At 36.4% G+C, this 21,223-nt stretch overlaps 11 protein-coding genes across 11 annotated transcripts; 7 read left to right on the top strand and 4 right to left on the bottom strand.

Annotated features, from left to right (window-relative positions):
* Positions 1 to 81: 81 nt before the first annotated feature.
* MYO3 (myosin 3) lies at positions 82 to 3,825 on the top strand (the record flags this gene model as incomplete). The annotated part of the gene is made up of 1 exon (XM_071052146.1): positions 82 to 3,825. The coding sequence occupies one exon, from the start codon at positions 82 to 84 to the stop codon at positions 3,823 to 3,825; it is 3,744 nt and encodes a 1,247-aa protein (XP_070906767.1).
* A 610-nt stretch (positions 3,826 to 4,435) lies between these two features.
* On the top strand, positions 4,436 to 5,170 carry SHE2 (She2p; the record flags this gene model as incomplete). Its single annotated transcript, XM_071052145.1, has 1 exon — positions 4,436 to 5,170. One exon carries the CDS (start codon positions 4,436 to 4,438, stop codon positions 5,168 to 5,170), a length of 735 nt encoding a protein of 244 aa, XP_070906766.1.
* Positions 5,171 to 5,835: 665 nt separating this feature from the next.
* On the top strand, positions 5,836 to 7,251 carry RCI50 (Rci50p; the record flags this gene model as incomplete). The annotated part of the gene is made up of 1 exon (XM_071052144.1): positions 5,836 to 7,251. One exon carries the CDS (start codon positions 5,836 to 5,838, stop codon positions 7,249 to 7,251), a length of 1,416 nt encoding a protein of 471 aa, XP_070906765.1.
* Positions 7,252 to 7,742: 491 nt separating this feature from the next.
* On the top strand, positions 7,743 to 10,031 carry OCT1 (metalloendopeptidase; the record flags this gene model as incomplete). The annotated part of the gene is made up of 1 exon (XM_071052143.1): positions 7,743 to 10,031. One exon carries the CDS (start codon positions 7,743 to 7,745, stop codon positions 10,029 to 10,031), a length of 2,289 nt encoding a protein of 762 aa, XP_070906764.1.
* A 394-nt stretch (positions 10,032 to 10,425) lies between these two features.
* ASC1 (40S ribosomal protein RACK1) lies at positions 10,426 to 11,907 on the bottom strand (the record flags this gene model as incomplete). Its single annotated transcript, XM_071052142.1, has 2 exons — positions 10,426 to 10,848; positions 11,374 to 11,907. 2 exons carry the CDS (start codon positions 11,905 to 11,907, stop codon positions 10,426 to 10,428), a joined length of 957 nt encoding a protein of 318 aa, XP_070906763.1.
* Positions 11,908 to 12,992: 1,085 nt separating this feature from the next.
* APL2 (Apl2p) lies at positions 12,993 to 15,131 on the top strand (the record flags this gene model as incomplete). The annotated part of the gene is made up of 1 exon (XM_071052141.1): positions 12,993 to 15,131. The coding sequence occupies one exon, from the start codon at positions 12,993 to 12,995 to the stop codon at positions 15,129 to 15,131; it is 2,139 nt and encodes a 712-aa protein (XP_070906762.1).
* A 288-nt stretch (positions 15,132 to 15,419) lies between these two features.
* On the bottom strand, positions 15,420 to 15,740 carry CMC1 (Cmc1p; the record flags this gene model as incomplete). Its single annotated transcript, XM_071052140.1, has 1 exon — positions 15,420 to 15,740. The coding sequence occupies one exon, from the start codon at positions 15,738 to 15,740 to the stop codon at positions 15,420 to 15,422; it is 321 nt and encodes a 106-aa protein (XP_070906761.1).
* A 275-nt stretch (positions 15,741 to 16,015) lies between these two features.
* Positions 16,016 to 16,411, top strand: MRPL31 (mitochondrial 54S ribosomal protein mL60; the record flags this gene model as incomplete). Its single annotated transcript, XM_071052139.1, has 1 exon — positions 16,016 to 16,411. One exon carries the CDS (start codon positions 16,016 to 16,018, stop codon positions 16,409 to 16,411), a length of 396 nt encoding a protein of 131 aa, XP_070906760.1.
* A 326-nt stretch (positions 16,412 to 16,737) lies between these two features.
* HSK3 (Hsk3p) lies at positions 16,738 to 16,950 on the top strand (the record flags this gene model as incomplete). Its single annotated transcript, XM_071052138.1, has 1 exon — positions 16,738 to 16,950. The coding sequence occupies one exon, from the start codon at positions 16,738 to 16,740 to the stop codon at positions 16,948 to 16,950; it is 213 nt and encodes a 70-aa protein (XP_070906759.1).
* Positions 16,951 to 17,206: 256 nt separating this feature from the next.
* CTK1 (cyclin-dependent serine/threonine protein kinase CTK1) lies at positions 17,207 to 18,787 on the bottom strand (the record flags this gene model as incomplete). The annotated part of the gene is made up of 1 exon (XM_071052137.1): positions 17,207 to 18,787. The coding sequence occupies one exon, from the start codon at positions 18,785 to 18,787 to the stop codon at positions 17,207 to 17,209; it is 1,581 nt and encodes a 526-aa protein (XP_070906758.1).
* A 660-nt stretch (positions 18,788 to 19,447) lies between these two features.
* On the bottom strand, positions 19,448 to 21,130 carry TGL1 (sterol esterase; the record flags this gene model as incomplete). Its single annotated transcript, XM_071052136.1, has 1 exon — positions 19,448 to 21,130. One exon carries the CDS (start codon positions 21,128 to 21,130, stop codon positions 19,448 to 19,450), a length of 1,683 nt encoding a protein of 560 aa, XP_070906757.1.
* Positions 21,131 to 21,223: the final 93 nt, after the last annotated feature.

The following is a 21,223-nucleotide window of genomic DNA, read 5'->3' as shown; positions in this document are numbered from 1 at the left end:
CTTGGAATTTAGGTGTTTGAAGAAATAAACAGACCAGAAGGGTTTTAGAAGTTTAGAAACGTTTAATAACGATATATTGACATGGCTATTATTAAGAAAGTAGCTAGATCGAAAGCTGGTCAAGCACCGGCTAAAAGGACAACGAAAATTAGGAAGGCTACTTATGATTCATCGAAGAAAAAGGAGATCGGTGTATCTGATTTGACGCTTCTATCGAAAATCTCTGATGAATCGATCAATGATAACTTGAAGAGGAGATTTGAACATGGTATAATATATACTTACATTGGATATGTGCTGATTAGTGTCAATCCTTTCAGGGACTTGGGTATTTATACCGATGATGTGATGGAGTCGTATCAAGGAAAGAATAGACTAGAAGTACCACCACATGTTTTTGCTATTGCTGAATCCATGTACTATAATCTTAAATCTTATAATGAGAACCAATGTGTAATTATTTCTGGTGAGTCAGGTGCCGGTAAAACCGAAGCAGCCAAAAGAATCATGCAATATATAGCCGCCACTTCATCTACACACTCTGAATCTATAGGTCAGATCAAAAATATGGTTTTGGCTACCAATCCTCTTCTTGAGGCCTTTGGGTGTGCTAAAACACTGAGGAATAATAATTCGTCGAGACATGGTAAATATCTGGAAATTAAATTTAACGCACAATTTGAACCTTGTGCAGGTAACATTACAAATTATCTGCTAGAAAAACAGAGGGTCGTGGGACAAATTAAAAATGAGAGGAACTTCCATATTTTCTATCAGTTTACAAAAGGTGCTTCTGATGAATATAGGCAACTCTTTGGTGTGCAACAACCAGAGCAGTACATTTATACATCTGCATCACAATGTACTAAGGTTGATAATATGGACGATGTAAAAGAATTTCAAGAAACACTGAAAGCTATGGAAATCATTGGATTATCAAAGGAAGAACAAGATCAAATATTTAGAATGCTTGCAGTCATTTTATGGATCGGTAATATATCGTTTATTGAAAATGAAGAAGGTAATGCCCAAATAAGGGACACTTCAGTTACTGCATTTGTTGCATATCTCCTACAGGTGCAAGAAGAATTGTTGATCAAGTCTTTAATTGAGAGGATTATTGAAACAGGTCATGGTGCTAAACGTGGGTCGACATACCATTCGCCATTGAACATTGTCCAAGCTACTGCAGTAAGAGACGCCCTAGCAAAAGGTATATATAATAACTTATTTGATTGGATTGTGGAAAGAGTAAATGTTTCTTTGCAAGCATTTCCTGGTGCGGATAAATCAATCGGAATTTTGGATATCTACGGTTTTGAGATTTTCGAGCATAATTCTTTTGAGCAAATTTGTATCAATTATGTTAACGAGAAACTTCAACAGATTTTTATTCAATTAACACTTAAGAGTGAACAAGAAACTTATCAAAAGGAACAAATTCAGTGGACCCCCATTAAGTATTTTGATAACAAGGTTGTGTGTGATTTGATCGAGGCAAGAAGACCTCCTGGTATATTCGCGGCTATGAATGATGCAATTGCTACAGCTCATGCTGATTCAAATGCAGCTGATCAAGCTTTCTCCCAGAGACTGAATTTGTTCAGCACCAATCCACACTTTGAACTAAGGCAAAATAAATTTGTGATTAAGCATTATGCAGGAGATGTTACTTATGACGTTTTAGGAATCACAGATAAAAATAAGGATCAACTGCAAAAGGATTTGGTGGAACTATTGTCTACTACAAGTAATGATTTTGTACAGACCATATTCCCAAACCAAGTTGATAAGGATTCGAGAAAGAGGCCGCCAACATCAGGTGATAAAATCATTAAAAGTGCTAATGAACTTGTGGAAACTCTTTCGAAAGCCCAACCATCTTATATAAGAACTATTAAGCCCAATCAAACAAAATCACCTAAGGATTATGACGATCACCAAGTTCTACATCAAATCAAATATTTGGGTTTAAAGGAAAACGTAAGAATTAGACGTGCTGGTTTTGCCTACAGACAAACCTTTGAGAAGTTTGTAGAAAGATTTTATTTGCTATCACCACAGTGTTCTTATGCTGGTGATTATATATGGGACGGTGAGACATTGGATGCTGTCAAACTTATCCTTCAAGATGCCTCTATTCCACAAAGCGAATACCAAGTTGGTGTAACACAAGTTTTCATAAAACAGCCAGAAACCTTATTCGCACTTGAGAACATGAGAGACAGATATTGGTATAATATGGCAGCAAGGATACAGAGGGCTTGTAGGAGATATCTCCAAAAGAGAATAGACGCCGCCATCAAAATCCAGAATGCGTTTAGAGGTAAGAGTGGCGTAGGGAGTTTCAGGAATGACGAACTACGTAACGCCGGAGATAAAGTTTATGGAGGTAAAAAAGAAAGAAGAAATATGTCATTGCTTGGTTTCAGAGGATACTATGGTGATTATTTATCTTGTAATGAGCCAAAAACCAGAGGCTCTTTTATTAAGAGACAAGCAGGTATCACGGAACATGTTATATTTTCTTTCCACGGTAGCTCCCTTCATTCTATATCGGGTAAACGACTAAGAAAAACATTTATTTTAACACCTACTTCCCTTTGGATTGTAGGGCATACTAAAACCCGTAATGCCATGAAATATATTACGGACTATAGAATTGATGTTCATAATATTCGCTCCATTAGTGTCACTAATCTACAAGATGATTGGCTGGCCATTAACTTGGCCAGCTCTCCAAAACCTGATCCATTAATTAACCTCAAGTTTAAAACTGAGTTGATTACCCACATTAAACAATTGAATCCAAAAATAACTATTTGTGTAGGAAATGTTATCGAATATCAAAAAATGCCTAAGAAAATGTTTGCTGTCAAAGCTCAGATTAATGAATCTGCTCCAAAGCATGGCGATCTGTATAGATCGGGTACTATCTTGGTTCGTCGAGGTAATCCTCCAGATTCTACCGCAAGTAATAGACCTGACTTTGCTTCTGGTAACCTGGTAGAAATTGATATGAAGGTGAAAAAGAGCAAGACAAAGGTTGCCACGAAAAGAACCCCACAGGCGCTTCCTGGTGCCTCTTTGGCAGCTGTTGCCGCGCAAGCAGCATATCATCCAAACGGCTTCAAACCTCCTGCAAGAACACAATCTACTAAAAAACCTGCAGCTCCAGTTAAAAGGTCACCAGTGAAAACCGTAAAAAAAGTCTCTGCAACTCATGCAACAGCTATACCTGCGGTTCCTATCTCTAATAATAGACCTACTAGCTCCAATTTTAAGTTTGAACAAAAGACATCTCAAGCACCAGCTGGTCCAACAGTAGCTACAATAAATTCTAATGCCAGTGCAACTGCAACAATAGCACCGTCTGCCCCACCTGCGCCACCAATGCCTTCTTCACTGGATACGCCACCTGATGACCGATATGAAGCTGCATATGACTTCCCTGGATCTGGTAATCCTTCAGAGTTACCAGTGAAAAAGGGAGATATCGTGCATATCACCAAAAATGAACCCAGTGGTTGGTCTCTTGCTAAGACACTTGATGGCAGCCGTGAAGGATGGGTGCCAACCTCATATATTGTGAAATATTCAGGCGCTCAAGCAACAGCTCCTCCTGCTCCATCAGCACCCTCACAGGTTCAACAGAACCATGATCAGCAATTCACATCTATTGCTAATAGTACAGAACAAGCAAATACGCAGGTGAACCTGGGTGAGAACTTGGCTTCTGTTTTAGCTGCTAGAGCTAATAAGCTTCGGTCAGAAAGTGACGAGGAGGCAGATGCAGGAAATGATGATGATGATGATGATTGGTAATTAACGATGTATAGTAGTATGTAAGTTTTAATACATAAGTTTTACTTGTACAATTAATTTTGTAAGTTACTTCCACGAAATTACCCAATTCGATAGCATTACATTACCAATTAATGTTATAGTTTGAATCCTGCTACAAAGTACTAAAACCTATAATTAATAAATATTGATATAGGGTTTCTCATGATAGAATATGTATGCTAAGGTCCATATGTCTTCATGAACCTTAGAACACCCTGTACCTAAACTTTATTAATTGTTTACAGAGACCATCTCGCGCCGTATCCGCGAAATTTCAACTTTGTTTACATTTTTGATTTTTGATTTTTTTTTTTTTCAGTGCATTAATTTTTCATCGAGTATTTATTGTTCCTATTTGTACATATTTGTTCTTTGCAGTTGTATTTTATTGGCAATTGAGGTTTGTTCTGACATCATTCCACTTCACTGAGTTGTTGTTTGTTAGAATTTTTTATTTTTACCTTTAATATAAAAGAGAAGAGTCCCCATCCCAAATTTGAATTAAAAGGGAGCTCTAGTATCATTTATTGCATCTTAATAGACAATAACAATATTCAAAAATTAAGAAAAGAACTTGGTATAACAAGACATGTCTGAAGAAGAAGGAAATTTTATTGAAGCCACTGACGGTGTGGTTGAGTCTATGGATAAAGTAGCCAAAATATTCTCTGCTTATTTGTCGTCATATATCCATGTATTGAATAAGTACATCAACAATTTGAGGAGAGTAACTAGTTTAAGAAACGAGAGGGCTGTTATGATCAAGTATGTGAAGAAGCTACGATTTTACAACGATACATTGCTAAGTACAGATATGCGCATGTTGCAAGCAAACTATGCGGGCGAAGCACCAGACCTAGCTGGAAACATAGAGACCTTCATTGGATACTTGGTGAAAGTAGTGGAGACAATAGATCTGGTAAACTATTTCTTGACACAGCCATTACAAAAGGAGATCATAGCGAAAACATTGAATGTCGATCTAGCGTTCCCTGGCACGGTAGTCCCCATAATGGAAGACACTTACAACTATTTCGTCAAGTTTACGCAGTGGTCCGCAGAGTCTCTATCAATAGACAACCCTTTCCTGGCGATAGAAGTTGTTGAGTTTACACTACGTTGCGCGGAGGAGGATCAAGATGGTTTGGGAGACACAGATAACATCTTCTTGCAGGAGATCATACCGGTCCAGTCCTCAGAGGAGTACGAACAAGTCGCAGCACAATGGGCAGACGTTTTGGCTGAGAAACTCGACATCCTTAATGCAGAATACGAACTCATCACCGACCAATGGCATAAACTATATAATAAGACTAAGAACTGAAAGTCGGTCCAATACATCGCATTAGAACTATTAATAATGATACTACAAAGGTGGTATATATGTATTATATGTAGTAGATCTTGTTGTTAATATTAGAGATGCGGCTTCTACGGAGCTATCTAAATACCAAGGGAATTTAAAAATGACGTAATTGAGAAGGGTGTTTTTTTTCTAACCCTAGGGCATCGAGCTTCTTAGGGTTTATTAATTAATTTTTTTTGTGGAGATTTAACATTGAAAATAAAAGGCGCATAGAACGTACCGTGGAAGACACTGAAAAGGAAAAGACGTAAAGGATCTGGTTCTGCGGGTATTTTATAGATTTTGTCTAGTGTTTTAGGGTTTGTCTGGATTATATGTGGAGTTAAGGGTATCTTTGAATGTGGAGAGTAGTGAGAGAGACAAAGGGTTATTGATAAAGACCAAATTAAACCCAATAAATTCACAAAGATTCTTTTATTTTTCAGATCTCCATTGTATTTTCTTTTAGAATGACTCTTTGTGAATGACTAATTGGGGTTTTTGCTATATAAGCTTTGGGTATACTTGTGAGAATAGAGAAGCAAAATTTAGTATCTTGTAGTGGGAATAGAGAAGTAAATTTTTAGTATCTAAATTGCTAGACAAAACACAAAAGTTAATCAAAAAAAGCAAAAACAGTTGAGATGATTTATAGAGGACTACGGAGGCTGCCACGGTTTTTCAGTACAACCTCTATATTGAGATCAGAACCCGTGAGGGAGAAGGCTAAGCGTGGGTTGCTGCGGGTAGTTGGAGTTTCCGCGTTAGGGTTTGGGTTATGGTGGTATTACTGGCCTCATCACACGTTTCCTAGTAGTGTAGCAGCGATTTTGCGGAATGGACTGTGGTCTGAGACAAGTAAGTATGGTAAGAACTATAAACGGGGGCTCAAGTTCTATCTAGAGGCCCTGGAGGAATGTAAGCGTGTCGGAGTGGATACTCTTTCTGATGAGTACACTGGTATAGAGATCAAAGTTGCTGAGATGTATGAAAATCTCGATGATCTTGACTCTGCATGTGACGTTTACGATGAGATCATGCAGCGGTATCAGAGCTTCCTACTGGCCAATGACAGTTATGATATGCGCAGAGTTACAAACTATATTAAGCGGGACCTCAGGGTTATGATCAAATATCTGAAGCATCGAGATGATAAGTATGTCGGCAAAAATATCCTTCTACACCATTTAGGAACTGTGCAAAAGGTTATTTTCACTCGGTATCCGGAGATTGCAGACTTCCTCAGTGAACAACAAAGGATACTAGATACTGTGGTAAGAAAAACACCGGATGGACAAATCCCTTTTGGTTCACTGCATCTATTTGAAAACTCTAAGCAATTCGAGAGTAATAAAGAACACATCTTAAGTGGTGTTAGCCTAGATGAAGTAGTTGCTCCATTCCAGGATGAGTTATTTACTGCGCTTGATTTATTTACCGAGTACTGTCTCAAATCTAATGACATCGCAGCTGCATTGAGGAACCAATTGATGACTGTCCAGTTCATGGTTTTGGCTAAAGTGAAAAAATCTCAGATTCTCTTCTCTCAGGCTAATTTGGGTTCGATATTGTATTTGCAGGCAGAAAAGATCGAAGGCGTCTTGTATAAATTGAGAAAAGAAAATGCGGAGAAACAACATGCTGATGTCAATGATGATGTTTACACTCTGGAAAATGAACCAGCGAATACTGTTATAAACGAGGATAATAGTTACTATATTAAACTTTTGGAATATAATCATAATAGATATGTAAACTTATCCTTGCAATGCTTTGAGGAAGTGGTTAACAATGCAGAGAGAACGGATAATTTTGAAGAAGTTATTGATCCTTTGACATTGAAAGCTGCAGCACTGTCGGTTTATGGGATAGGGGTCTGGAATATCCATGAGGGAAATCTAAAAAAGGCAAGGAGGTTACTAAAGGAGGCGGTCAAATTTTCCAAGGAAACCTCTTTCGAATCTCTACAAAAAGAAGCTGATAAGGAACTAATTAAGGTACGGAAAATGATAAAGACTAAGAAAGTAGCTCCACCTTTAAAGGAACAGGAGATTTCTTAGCTGGAAAACAAAAATAACATAAAAAAAAGAAGTTATTGTATTTTATCATAACTGTGAATAAGTACAGAGAACTTTTTTTCACAACGTTTCTCTTCTTGCATTTTATCAATAACTGTCATAGTTGGCCTTATAAATACTGTATTTACATATTCATTTTAATAATATTCTTATAAAGTTCATTTTCCTTTTTCATATGATATAGTAGCTATAACTTATTCTTTTTAATATTTTGGTGTTCATATGACGTAATTTTTTAAAAATATGTCGAAGCGATCTTGCAACAGTAAAGGGCATTTTTTATGTTAAAGTTCATATTAGTAATCTGATAAAAGATATATAAGGAGGTCCAGAATCATTGATGACAATAGAAAGGTATAAAATTACTATCTGAGAAACACCAAAAACTATTAACGTAGCTATAAAACTAGTTGGTTTAAAAATATTGTCCCGTATCCTTTTAGACAATCCAGCTCTAAAATTAACAATAAAAAATGCTACTATTTCGAAATATTAAAAGTATTCAAAGAAGCTTTGTGAGAATACCGAGAATCCTTCTTTCAGGAAATGCAGCTCAGAGGTCATATTCAAAAGTTGCTAGCGAGGAGAGAGAACTAGAACGTTTATTTGATGATTCTATTTATTGGAAGAACTTGAGTGCAAATCAAAAGAGTGATGATTCCAAGTCAACAGGTTTGTTTAAGAATCCTTATCTCGCATCTACTGAGGGACTTAGACAGTTTAGTCGGGACTCACTTCAAAAAGCCCATGGATTAGTGGATATCTTAAGGAATAGTGAGTCGGAAACAGAGAAGTTAAGCTATATTATGAACCTCGATAGACTTAGCGATACATTATGCCGAGTAATAGATTTATGTGAGTTTTTGAGATCTACGCACCCAGACCAGGAGTTTGTTGAAACTGCGCAAGCGTGTCATGAGGAGATGTTCGAATTTATGAACGTCCTAAATACAGATGTTATACTGTGCAACAAATTGAAAGCTGTATTAGAAGATACTAATATTACATCTAAACTAAGCGATGAAGAGCGCAAAGTTGGCGAAATCTTACTTGATGATTTTGAAAAATCTGGAATTTATATGAAAGCTGGTATTAGAGATAAATTTATTGACTTATCACAGCAAATCAGTGTTGTGGGTCAGGACTTTATCAACAACACAGATTTTGTAGCGAAGGATATTATTAAAATTAAATGTGAAGAGCTTGACAAAAGTGGAATGAGTAAGTTGATTATAAACGGTCTTAACCGTGATATTACCGGTAAATATTACAAGATACCAGCATATGGTTATGCTCCAATTCAAATATTAAGATCTTGTCCTGATGAAGATATTAGGAAGGTAATTTGGACTGCTTTACATAATTGCCCATCAAGCCAAACCATGAGATTAAACCAACTAATAAAACTAAGGACTGTCCTATCTAAACTACTGGGCAGACAGAGTTACTCTGAATACCAACTAGACAATAAAATGGCTGGTTCACCGGAGAATGTGAATAACTTTATTAACACTCTCATGAATGTTACGAAACCATTAGCTGCAAAGGAATTGGAATTCATCGCTAGGGATAAATTGAATGCACCAGATACTAGAAAAATGTCTGATCTGGAAATTTTATCGTTAGTCAGACCTTGGGATAAAAATTTCTTTACGTATAAGTACGGAACGGAAAACGAAGAGGCTCTGTTACGTGACGAACAACTCAGATCATTTTTCACTTTAGGAAATGTCATAAATGGTCTCTCTGATCTATTCAATTCTATATATGGAATAAGGCTGCAACCGGCAGCTGCACAACCAGGTGAAACATGGTCGCCAGATGTAAGAAGATTAGATGTGATCAGTGAAAAGGAGGGTATTATTGGTGTAATATATTGTGACCTATTCGAGAGGGCAGGTAAAATATCGAATCCAGCTCATTTTACTGTTTGCTGTTCAAGGCAAATATACCCAAATGAAAATGATCTATCGACAATTCAAATTGGGCAAAATTCAGATGGTAGCACTTTCCAACTACCTGTAATATCGTTGGTATGTAACTTCTCTCCTGTTCTTTTACCAAATAGCAAACGTGTTTGTCTCCTACATATAAGTGAGATAGAGACATTGTTTCACGAGATGGGTCATGCTATGCATTCAATGTTAGGTAGAACTCGTTTACAAAATATAAGCGGGACTCGATGTGCCACCGACTTTGTTGAGTTACCAAGTATTTTAATGGAGCATTTTGCAAGAGATATCAGAGTTTTAGAGAAAATTAGTAAACACTACGAGTCTCGCGAAGCAGCTCCTAAAGCTTTGTTAAAAGAATATCTACAGAAAACCAAATTCCTACAGCATTGTGAAACTTATTCACAAGCCAAAATGGCCATGTTAGACCAGAAATTACACGGTACTTTTGATGTGGCTGATATCGAAAAAATTGACTGTGTAACTATTTATCAAAACTTAGAAAAGGAATTACAGGTTTTAGTAGACGATGAGAGTAACTGGTGTGGTCGATTTGGACATCTTTTTGGATATGGTGCTACATATTACAGCTACTTATTTGATAGAGCAATAGCTGCAAAGGTTTGGAACAGTTTATTTAAAGAAGACCCCTATAGTCGGACGGGGGGTGAGAAATTCAAAGAAAGTGTTCTAAAATGGGGCGGGTTAAGGAACCCTTGGTCATGTATCGCAGAAGTTTTTGAAAAACCTGAACTTTCCAAAGGCGGCGCAGAAGCCATGGCATATATTGGCGAAGCCGATGACCTATAATTGACATAATATCTGCAAGTAAAATTGTAATATACCATACACAAAAAATAAATCATGTACATATGAAAAACCTATACTGCTCATAAAAGGATCACATAATATATTCCATGATAACATTTAGCCATACTTCCTTTAATGATTTATCTATTCTAGTTGCGAACTACTATAGAATAATTTAGCAACTATTTAGATTACTGTTTATTATTCTAATTTGAAATAAAACTTTATATTTTTTTTCTCTTGAATATTATGTATTATACAACCGTGAGTATTTTTTAAACCCTACTCTAAATAAATGCGTTAAAAACTTAGAAATATATTCTAATTAAAATTGACCTGTAACTAAATATATAAATAAAAAGATGAAATTAAAAATTTCTTCTTCTATTCAAACTTAGTTGGTGGTCATGACTTGCCAAACTCTGATGACGTTGTCAGTGTAACCAGCGAACAAAGTTTGACCGTCAGAAGACCAGGTCAAGGAGACAGCGTGTGGCTCAGCAGACTTGGTGTAACCAGCGAATTCTGGCTTCAAGTCTTCCAACAAACATTGTGGGTCCAAAGAGAAGATCTTGATACCAGAGGCAGTGGCAGCACACAACCAGTATCTGTTTGGAGAGAAAGACAAAGCGAAGACTTCGTCACCAGCAGACAAGGTGTACATTGGGACCTTAGCAGCAGAGTTCCACAACATGATTTCACCGTCCTTACCAGCAGAGGCAATCAAAGAACCATCTGGGGAGGCAGTAACAGTGTTAACGTTAGAGTTGTGACCGATGAAGTCAGCTTCAATCTTGAATTGGTTCAAGTTCCAGGACTATACATAAATGTATTTTACTTCATTCATCTTTAGTTTCCAATATCCTGTCACCCAAAACAGGCACAAAATAATGAAAATAAAACTTGGTGAAATTAAAGTAAAAAGATAGCAGTTAGTAATTGTATTCATATCATTGGAGTGGAAGACCCAAATGCACTTCTCCAAACCTTTACCAATTGTCTACATGGCAGAACTATTGTTAGAAAAAATACCGAAACTATAATAAATAGAATAATGAAAAAGTTAGGTTTCAAAGATATGCATTCATCAGAGATCTTGGTGATAATTAGTATGTCTCATTCGAAGCCTCATGGGCAACGTCCGAAGTAGCAAATATAGTTAATACATCATTTGAAATATCTTTTAATTCCCAATCGTTTTATTATTCTTTTATTGTTACTTTTTCCGAATATCTATTTTCCCCCACAATTAGTTCTTATTATTTTGGTACTAGTATTAGAAATGTTTTCATTCATAGGTCATTATTATTGTGTTTTCATTATATTATATTATTGAACATACCTTAACCATCTTGTCGTTACCGGCAGAGATGACAGTAACCTTGTCAGAGTCTTCAGCAGATGGAGCGATTCTGACTTGGGAAACCCAGTCGTTGTGACCGATCAAAGTGGCCAAACAGTCACCCTTGATAGACCAAGCCTTGATAGACTTGTCACGGGAACCGGAGATGATCATGGAAGCCTTCTTGTCGATGGCAACGGACATGACATCACCCTTGTGACCGACGAAAGTTTGGAAAGTTTCACCGGTAGCGACATCCCACAATCTCAAAGTCTTATCCCAAGAACCGGACAAAGCGTAAGCACCGTTTTCGGTCAAGGTACAGTCTTGAACGATGTGAGAGTGACCCTTGAAAGATCTAACTGGGACACCGAATTTCTGGTCGTCACCAGTCAACTTCCAGGAGATCAAAGTCTTATCACGGGAAGCAGATAGCAACAAGTTTGGTTGACCAGCAGAAGTGGCCAAAGATGTAACCCAACCGTTGTGACCTTCCAAGGTACCTCTCAAAACTAGAACTTCGTTAGAAGACATTATTATACTCGATTTAATATATTGTGGTGTGTACTTTCCTTTAGTAAAAGAAAAATTTAAATTAAGATAAAATTAGAGAAACAATTGAGAACTGTAAAATATTAAGAAGTCTTACATTTATATATAATTTAAGAAACGAGAAAAAAAATTTGAAATGAAAATTTTTTTTTATGTAGGACAAGCTACGAATTGGAAAAAAACAACTTTTTACCAGTGAAACCCTCGTAGTACTCTCGCTCTTTCCAACCTCATCGCATGAACACAATAGCATTAAAAGGTCTATGGCCTTCAAAAAATTTTTTTTTTGGATTTTTGCGTTTCTTCACCAAACGTGCTGAGGTTTACTACGACGACATGCCATTTGTCCGCGTAGAAACTGGTCCTAACAATTTTTTTAAAGATTTTCAATCCGGGTAAAAATACTTTATTCACGTGATATTTCGTATGAGAGTTATAGAACAGTAACCACGTGATATATTTAGGGCTAAGGGTTAATGTTTTAGGGTTAACTTTTGGCAAATATGTAAAATTTCATTATAACCCTAAGGCAACTTGTGTAATACATACAATATTGTGAATAGAATGGGGATACGATGTGAAAGCTATGGATCAATGATATAAAAGCATAATAATTAAATGATTATAGTAATCAATGGATATGATATTCAATGTTATGGCAGCATTATTGCATTGTTATGTCACAGGCATGGCGTAAATCTTTACAATGATACTTCAATGGTCTTGTTATCCATGGACATAGAACCATTGTAGTATCATGTACATTCACATAATGGCTTAACATTACATGGTAAGTTAACATGCCATATAGTAGCATATATAATTATTTATAGCGAACATAGAAAACTTGCTTATGAAGGCCAGGTAAAAAAATGAAGAAAAAACATCAACGCCGCGTTTAAGGACGAAGGTAAAGGAAAGCGAGGGTAAGACGCAGTGAGAGAGAGAGAGTGAGCTAGACAATATTTGATTCAAATAGAGATATTAATAGATAGAAAACGACAATTCTGTATTCGATACTTGATTTTCAAGTCACCCCAGAAAATAAAGAAAGAGAAAAGCCCAGTATGCCGCCGTTGGATAAGAGAATCAAGAAGTTTTTGAAGGATTCAGTGAGGATAGCTCCTAAGATCTCCAGTAAAGGTGAGCTTTCCGAATTGAGGACAGGACTAGTGTCTCCATATTCACAAACAAGGAAGGATGCTATTAGGAAAACTATTCAGCAGATGACCTCAGGTAAAGATGTATCTTCTCTGTTTCCTGACGTGTTGAAGAACATGGCTACGAATGATGTTGAACAGAAGAAACTAGTCTATCTTTACGTTATGAATTATGCAGACACACACCCTGAGCTATGTATTCTTGCGGTGAATACTTTTATTCAGGATGCACAGGATCCGAACCCATTGGTGCGTTGTATGGCAATCAGAACTATGTCCATGATAAGGGTTGAAAAGATTTTAGAGTATATTGAAACTCCATTAAGGAAAACTCTGCAAGATGATAATCCATATGTTAGAAAAACAGCTGTCATCTGTGTTGCTAAATTATTCCAGTTAAACAAAGAGCTTTGTATTGAGTTAGGAGTACTAGAGGAGCTGAGAAATGCACTTGATGATTCTAACCCTATGGTTGTAGCAAACGCCACAGCTAGTTTGGTTGAAATAAATAACATGGACCCCAAGGTTGTGGACTTACCAAAACTAATTCTATCACATCAATCACAATTTCTATTAGCACTAAATGAATGTACTGAATGGGCTAGAATAACAATCCTCACTGCCCTCGCAGAATATCCAGCCCGAGATGGTATTGAAGCACAGGATATAATTGATAGAGTTAGCGCACATTTGCAACACGTGAATCCAGCTGTGATTTTAGCAACAGTAAAAGTTATTATACAAAACTTACCACATATCCTAGCTGACAATAATTCCAAACGGACAATTACTATGAAGAAATTATCCACGGCATTGGTTTCATTAATGTCAACCCCACCAGAAATGCAATACGTTGCATTGAAAAATATACGAATCATCCTAGAGAGATATCCAGAGTTGTTAAAGAAGGAGTTGAGAATATTCTATATTAAATTCAACGACCCATTATATGTTAAAGTTGAGAAAATTGATATTTTAGTAAGATTGGTTGACCCATCGAATTTAAAGCAATGTAACTTATTACTTTCAGAACTAAAGGAGTACTCAATGGATTTCGAACCAGAATTCGTTAGCCGTGTTATCCAAGCCTTATCACAATTAGCTATCAAGTACTCAGAGGAGAGCTTCATTCAAAAAGTTATCGATATTCTTCTAGAACTCATTGAGAGACAAGAAAAGCTCAAAGATGACTGTTGTTGTGCAGCTACAGATTTGCTAAGACATTGTCCAAATAATGAAGTCATGGCTAAACAAGTATGTGCCGTTTTAAATACTTGGTCTGCACCTGAAACCGAACTAGAAACGGATACAGCGAAGTGTAAATTTGTTTGGCTACTTGGAAAATACCCACAATACTTCAGCACATTGGAAGAGAAATTAAGTGGATTCGTTGAAAGTTTTGTTCAGGAAGAGACATCTACTCAAATGTCGATACTTATGACTACTGTAAGACTCCACTCAATTCTACCTGGTAATATGTTACAACAAGTGCTAGAGATTTCAACTAAAGAGACACGAGAGTTGGATATTAGAGATATGGCTATGATGTACTGGAGATGTCTTTCCTTATCAAATGCAGATGAACTGATCAATTCTTTGTGTTCTAGCCAACTACCAAAAATTAACACAACATTAGATACCTTTTCACCTGAACTGTTGGAAAAGTTATTAAAGCAACTGGGTAATATCAGCTCTATTTCATTCAAACCTGAAAACGATACTCATAGAAAAAAGAACTTTGTTCAAAATGTTGTTAAAGGTAAACAGATCGAGGAACTTCAAGATATAGCTAAGAATGAGTTGGCTAATAAGGTCAATGATGATGTCCTATTAGATTTTGGTGATGATGAAGACGATGGCATGGTCAATTCAAATTCAGGTGCACCATCTTCGCCTACACAGAAACCAAGTGCTTTAAATGATCTTGACGATCTCTTCGGTTTCAGTTCTTCTAATAACAATGTAAATAAGATTACAGAAGGTGTTGAATCGTTAAATGTAGATAAGAAGTCTTCTAATACCCAAGACCTTCTTGACCTATTTTAACAACTTAATATTTTGATTACATATGTATTACAAAAATATGGCTTGTTCTAATCTTAATCACAAATTAAATATCTATTGTTTTCATTTCATAACATATTTGATACTAACATAACTGTAAAACCGACATATTCAATGAGAAATTTTTTGCTGTTCTTCATTTTTTTTTTTTTTTAATTTTTATCCTTAATATTATCTCTTGTTCATCTCATGCTTCTTTTATACTTCGTTAATAAACTATTTACATGTGGGGTAGTAGGTTCAGCCAAGTAAGGGATATTTATATACATTTTAATGACTTGACTGTTGCTGTTTCTTCACTTGTTCCTCGAGCCTAGCAATTCTCTTTTGAACAATCATATCCCTCTCATGATCCAGGTACTTAGGGTCAGTTTGATAGAACAACAAACACTCCCCCATTTTCTCTTTCTGTTTATCACAAGCAGGGAAAACCCTTAGCCCATTCTGCTTAGCACAATCAGCCATTGCCTTAACAAACTCCCCACATTGTTCATAGGCCATATTCTTCAAATTCACCCTGGCCTCCTTCTCCTCCTTTGCATTCAAAACCCATAATGGCACTCTGCGCCCTTCACGATCCACTTCACTCATATTATTAGTTATTAATTCTAGTTATAATTAGTGGTATTTGTAGAAATATAAAGATAGTTTAATCCGGGCCTTGCTACCCTTCAATCGATAATATTCTTAAATAGAATTTTTTTTTTCCAATCCACAAAGGACGACTCCCAAAATTCTAACCGAGAGAGGGATTGGTGATCATATAAACGAAGAAGCAAACCACAGCGTAAGATTATTTTCTAACTTGATTCAGTTAGCAAGTGCTTTTGTTAGAAATAGTCAAGAATACTCACGAAAGAAAGTAAATGTTTGGTGCTTTCCGTGGTTCGCAAGTTTTGCAAGGTGGTCTGTTGTGGAAAGTTCCTTGGAGGATGTCCTCACCACAGAAGTTCCGCCAAAGACAGAGACTGAAGGCTGTTGATGATGTAGTTGAGAATCTAACTCTAGGTCTACATGTGCAAAGGTGTCAACAGAAGGGGTTGAACTACGAGGCCGCATTGGAGGTGAAGAAGAAGTATAAGCCAAGAAGCGAAGTAATGAGACTACTGAACAGGTCTAAGTACTTCCCAAAGGAGTTCCAAATGTCCTCTAAGGATAAGTACACTATCTTCGACAAGAAATCCCAGGGTTATAGGAAGGGTGTTCATAAAGTACCTAAATGGACTAAGCTTTCCCTGAGAAAGAACCCACTGTTCTTCTAGAAAGACGAGAAGTCACTAAATAAACACCTCATGTATATAATCATATAAATAAAATAAACAAGTACACTATATCCATACTTTTATTTCCCATCGAATATGTTATGGATTGACCATTTGGCAATTTTCAATTATAAATACCATCTGTACGGGCATTTCTTTAGCATATAGTGAATAATTTTCAACCAAAAGCTTTTATAAACAAGGCACGTTAAAATCGATGATCAAACGATTGGAAGGAAGGACTATAAGAGCTACAACGTACCCTGTTAATTAAGACAACAGCCATTAAAATAAGAACTTTAATACTGTAATAAGTTTTGGTACACATGATGAATACTACAAAGCAGAGGCAGTATGCACACTTGGCAGAACAGCTAAAGGAACTAGATCAAAATCTGAAAGTGACGACAAAACATTTAGAAGTTACGTCGAAACAGTGTAATGAGAATATAGTCGGTCAATTGGGCAAAGTGCATGCGAGCTGGCTCATAGGGAGCAGTCGATGTTTTGAAGAGCAAATGCTTGGTGGTCAAAAATAATACTTTCATAGTTCTTAATTCATTTCTATGTACTGTATCTGTAATATGAAATATTCACCAAATTGTGCTATTAATTAAAAAGAAAAAAAAGTTATCTAATGTAATATATTTTCAATATACTTTGGTTTCTTTCTTATTCTAAAAAAAAATGAGTCTATAATATTTAAGAAAAAGAAATTGTAAAAGAATGCTATATATATTTGAAAAAACAGTTATGAGAATTTGTTATTAACAGAGGCCTCCAAAGTTAGATATATTATGACTTGGGTTTTTGTTGTTCTTTACGTTTTTGTTTCCTCGCTAGTTTTACTTCAAACTCGTGACAACTAATCGCCTCATCTAGAATCAATGGTTCCGGTTGTGGATCTTCTTTGAAATATGGGCACTCTAGTGCTTGCGTTGCTGTTAGTCTTGCATTTTGGTCATACTTCAATAAACCTTGAGCCAGGTCAAAACATTTTTCTGTTTCCAAGATCTTCTTATAGTCTCTTTCAAAGACTGAAGGGTACTTATTCACCTGTTGAGGCATTACCATGAAGAACCACGGCATATCAAATATATTAGGCCATTGCTCTAATGTAGGTGATCCCATTATTTTGAATATTGCCTCTAATTGTTCAAGTTCATTTGTACCTTGGAACAATGCCGATTTATTGTAGAGTTCAACCAATAGACAACCACACCCCCACATGTCAACCTCAGGCCCATAATTAGTTGTACCTAGTAGAAGTTCAGGAGGTCTGTACCATATTGTAATCACTCTGTTTGTATAATCCCTAATCGAGTTGACATTAGTATCAATTTTTCTTGCTAACCCAAAATCTGTTATCTTTAAGGATCCCTTATTATCTATTAAAATATTCGAACCCTTGATGTCCCGGTGTAAGATGCTATTATCATGTAAATATTCAATACCTTGCAATATTTGTTTAAAAATGTGTTTAGATTGTGCAGATGTGATTTCAATTTGTTTATTAAGCAAAAGACCACTTAAATCATTGTCAGCGTATTCAAAGATCATATATATTATCTTCTGACTTTCTACCATGATCTCCTTTATTGTCGATACGTTAGGATGATTAAAGCTTTGTAGTAGTTTAATTTCTCGTATAGAAGTAATTGGAAAACCTTCTCTTTCACCTTGTAATCTCAGTTTCTTTAATGCAACTAGTTTATTCGTAATAGTATTTCTGGCTTTGTAAACTTTACCATATGTACCTTCCCCAACCTGCAGAACTCTTTCATAGATTGACTCAGTTCTGTCTTTTGATATAAATGTTACAGGGAGTGTTTTATGCTGGGTAGCTATAGGTTGATTTGTGCCAGTATAAGTTTGTCCATTATTGTACCTAGAAATAGTAGATTTAGGACCCTTGGGTAGAGCAGAGAGCAACCTATCCAGCTTATCATTATCATTTGGACGTGGTTTCGATACCGGGCTTATTATCTCCTTATTTTGTGTAAGTACTCCTGGGGACTTCGGCCTTGATGGAATATCACTAAATCTGTTATTTTGTACTCTATTGTCAATATACCTGCTATCACTGGGTCCAGATCGCCTACTACTCGTACCACTGTCATTGGCATTAAACCGTCCTTCAAATCTTGACCTCCCAGGTGGTTTTGTATCGTTTCCAGAACTAAATTTATTCTTCTCATTATTCCTTTTATTATACCACGACCCCCCCTGATACCTAGTGTTATACTCTCGACTCTTACTCTCATCCTTCCCTCCTAATCTTGCCCTCTTAGTATTGTTATTAGATCCCGGTTTTGACGGAGCTCTCCTCTTGAAGTGTTTCGAAGCACCATTCTCTTGATACCCGTTATATGACATTTGGAAGAAAAAATATATGTATTAATTCAATTTTCTCTTTATCCTTACTTGTTTTATATTTCACAAATTATATCTTATATGATCCTAGCTTAATGAATTATTAGCTTCCTTGAGTATTACTTTTGTATCTTGTTGTTAGCAAGTTTTTTTTTTTTTGACCTAACGCTTACTTCAAACCCAAAAAGACCCACAAACAAAATTATTGGTATTGATTTCTAACGATACTGGCCTTTAATACACTGAACTAGTTAATTAATGCTAACGATACCCAATTTTACAGTTAAATTTAATACCTATTAAATGCAATATATATTTTTTTCTTTCAATTTTTTTAAATAAAATTTCCAAAGCGCACAATTCGGAAAAACTGAAAAAAAAATTTAAAATGTTAAGAATTAGGCCACGATGAGCAGTACAAAAGCTATATTAAATTTACAATTTAATGGGATATTGATTCTTATTTATATAATTATATGTTTTAAAAAGGATATTACATCATATAATTCAAAACTTAATGGGCATGATAGTATTAAGAAAGGTTCTAGAGGCTGAAAAATTAATAGAAAAAAGAGCAGATAAAAATATATATTATAATAACCGGAAAACAACTGGAAAAAGGGAATAGGAAATAAAAAAACAGGAATAACAAAAACCTTTATATCAATTTGGTGTGTTAACGTTCGTCGTTGTGTTACTATCGATATGTTTTAGTTCTGTTGAAGACTCCAGGTATTCGCTCAGTCTTCTCTGTTTCATGGTGTTATGTATTTCTTCTACCTCTTTTTCCTTTCTTGCTTCTTCTAGGAATGGTTCTGCCTCAGAGATATCTTCTAGGCTCCTGCCAATGGCAGAATATATGGAATTGATCTTCTCTAGTCCGTATTGTGCAGTGGGGCTCACACTTGGTTCGTAGATACGGGATGAATTATTTTTATTCTGGTTGATTGGGGTAGCAGTTACGTTACTTGAGTTCACACTATTACGTCTTGATGGTGATTCATCATATGGAGACTTCTCCTGAGATGCTGCGGATACTTGCATTATTCTACCAGGTTCGGCCATAGTGATGGCGGGCTGCAAAAGTTCACCATTGCTGAAGAACTCAATAAACCTTAATACCTTAGCAATGACCAGAGTATCGGTATCTTTGCCCCATAACAAATCTAGATGCTCGTGTAAATCAACCTTAACATCAAATACATTAGTCATAGGTAAGTTGCTTCTCATAACATTAATATCAACTAAAGAGTCTACACCTCCATAGATCAACAAGATAGGCGTTTTGATATTAGTCTTAGTTGGGAATCTTGGAATCTTGTAAGGCCTCGTTAGAGAGTTGAACATGTCGTCTTGCTCTTCAAACATTTGAAATTTCTGTGCCCTTAGGATTTGGAACCAATGAACAATAGACTTGACACTTGTAGTGGAATATAATTTCGAATAAGAAGCCATTTTCTGTTTAGGAGTGATATTTAGCGCTTTCCAGTTGAACAGGATCTTGTTACCAAAATCGATGAAGAAGTTAAATAGTTTAGGGTGTATAGTTCTTTGCCAGACCACAGCCGAAGGCAGGATGATATTACGACCGAAGAACAAGTACATCAACATTGGAGAGGACTTGGCTAATGTATCAACGATTCTGTTATGTAGACCACGAGGAGTCATGGCTGGAGCAATTGCAATGAAATGAGACACCTTCTTGTTCAGTTCCTCACTGATACTTAGAGCTGCAAACATCTGAGCTGAACCTTGGGAAAAACCGATACAGATAAGTTGGTCAACTTTACATCTGTCTAGCACGAACTGGATAGAGTTCGGAATGTCGAAGAATGCAAATTCATCTATAGAGAAGTCCCAGAAAGCCTTAGATCTAGGTTGCTTGTACAAATGAGCAGTGGAGTACTTGTTACCCCTGTTATTACCCATCCACACATCAAACCCAAGGTCGTGCAGAACAAAGGGTAAGTTCCTATGCCTTTCCATGTTACACACCCAAACATCAGAACACATCAGCAACCCGTGGTGTAAGTAAACAGTCTTGCCGTTAGCAGTGCCGGGTCTAGGTGGAATACGGTGCAAAGTCAGAATATAGTCATCCTCGGTCCGTACCAAGTGGTCCTCTACCTCAATACCAAACATCCCACATATGTCGTGTATAGTCTCCGCGGTCCGCAACCGCTCCTCAAACGACGTATTATCAGCACTAAACGAATAGTTAATGAGCCACTCCAGCAGCGATATTAGTGGCTGTGGTATAAGCTTCAGAAAGAACGCAAAAACCGTCTCCACATATACCAGCACCACTATCACATAATCCGTGATAGTAAACCTATTGAAAATCATCCTCTTTTTTTTTGTCTTATCTAGTTATCTTACCTATTAATTACTATTAGTTGTGAAGCTTGAGATCCTATATAAAGGAAGGGAGGGAGATTT

The sequence above is a fragment of the Nakaseomyces bracarensis genome (assembly GCF_045282275.1).
Source record: "Nakaseomyces bracarensis strain CBM3 chromosome Unknown Scaff8_0, whole genome shotgun sequence".
NCBI classification, from domain to species: domain Eukaryota; kingdom Fungi; phylum Ascomycota; class Saccharomycetes; order Saccharomycetales; family Saccharomycetaceae; genus Nakaseomyces; species Nakaseomyces bracarensis.
This window is presented reverse-complemented; position numbering and strand designations above follow the sequence as displayed.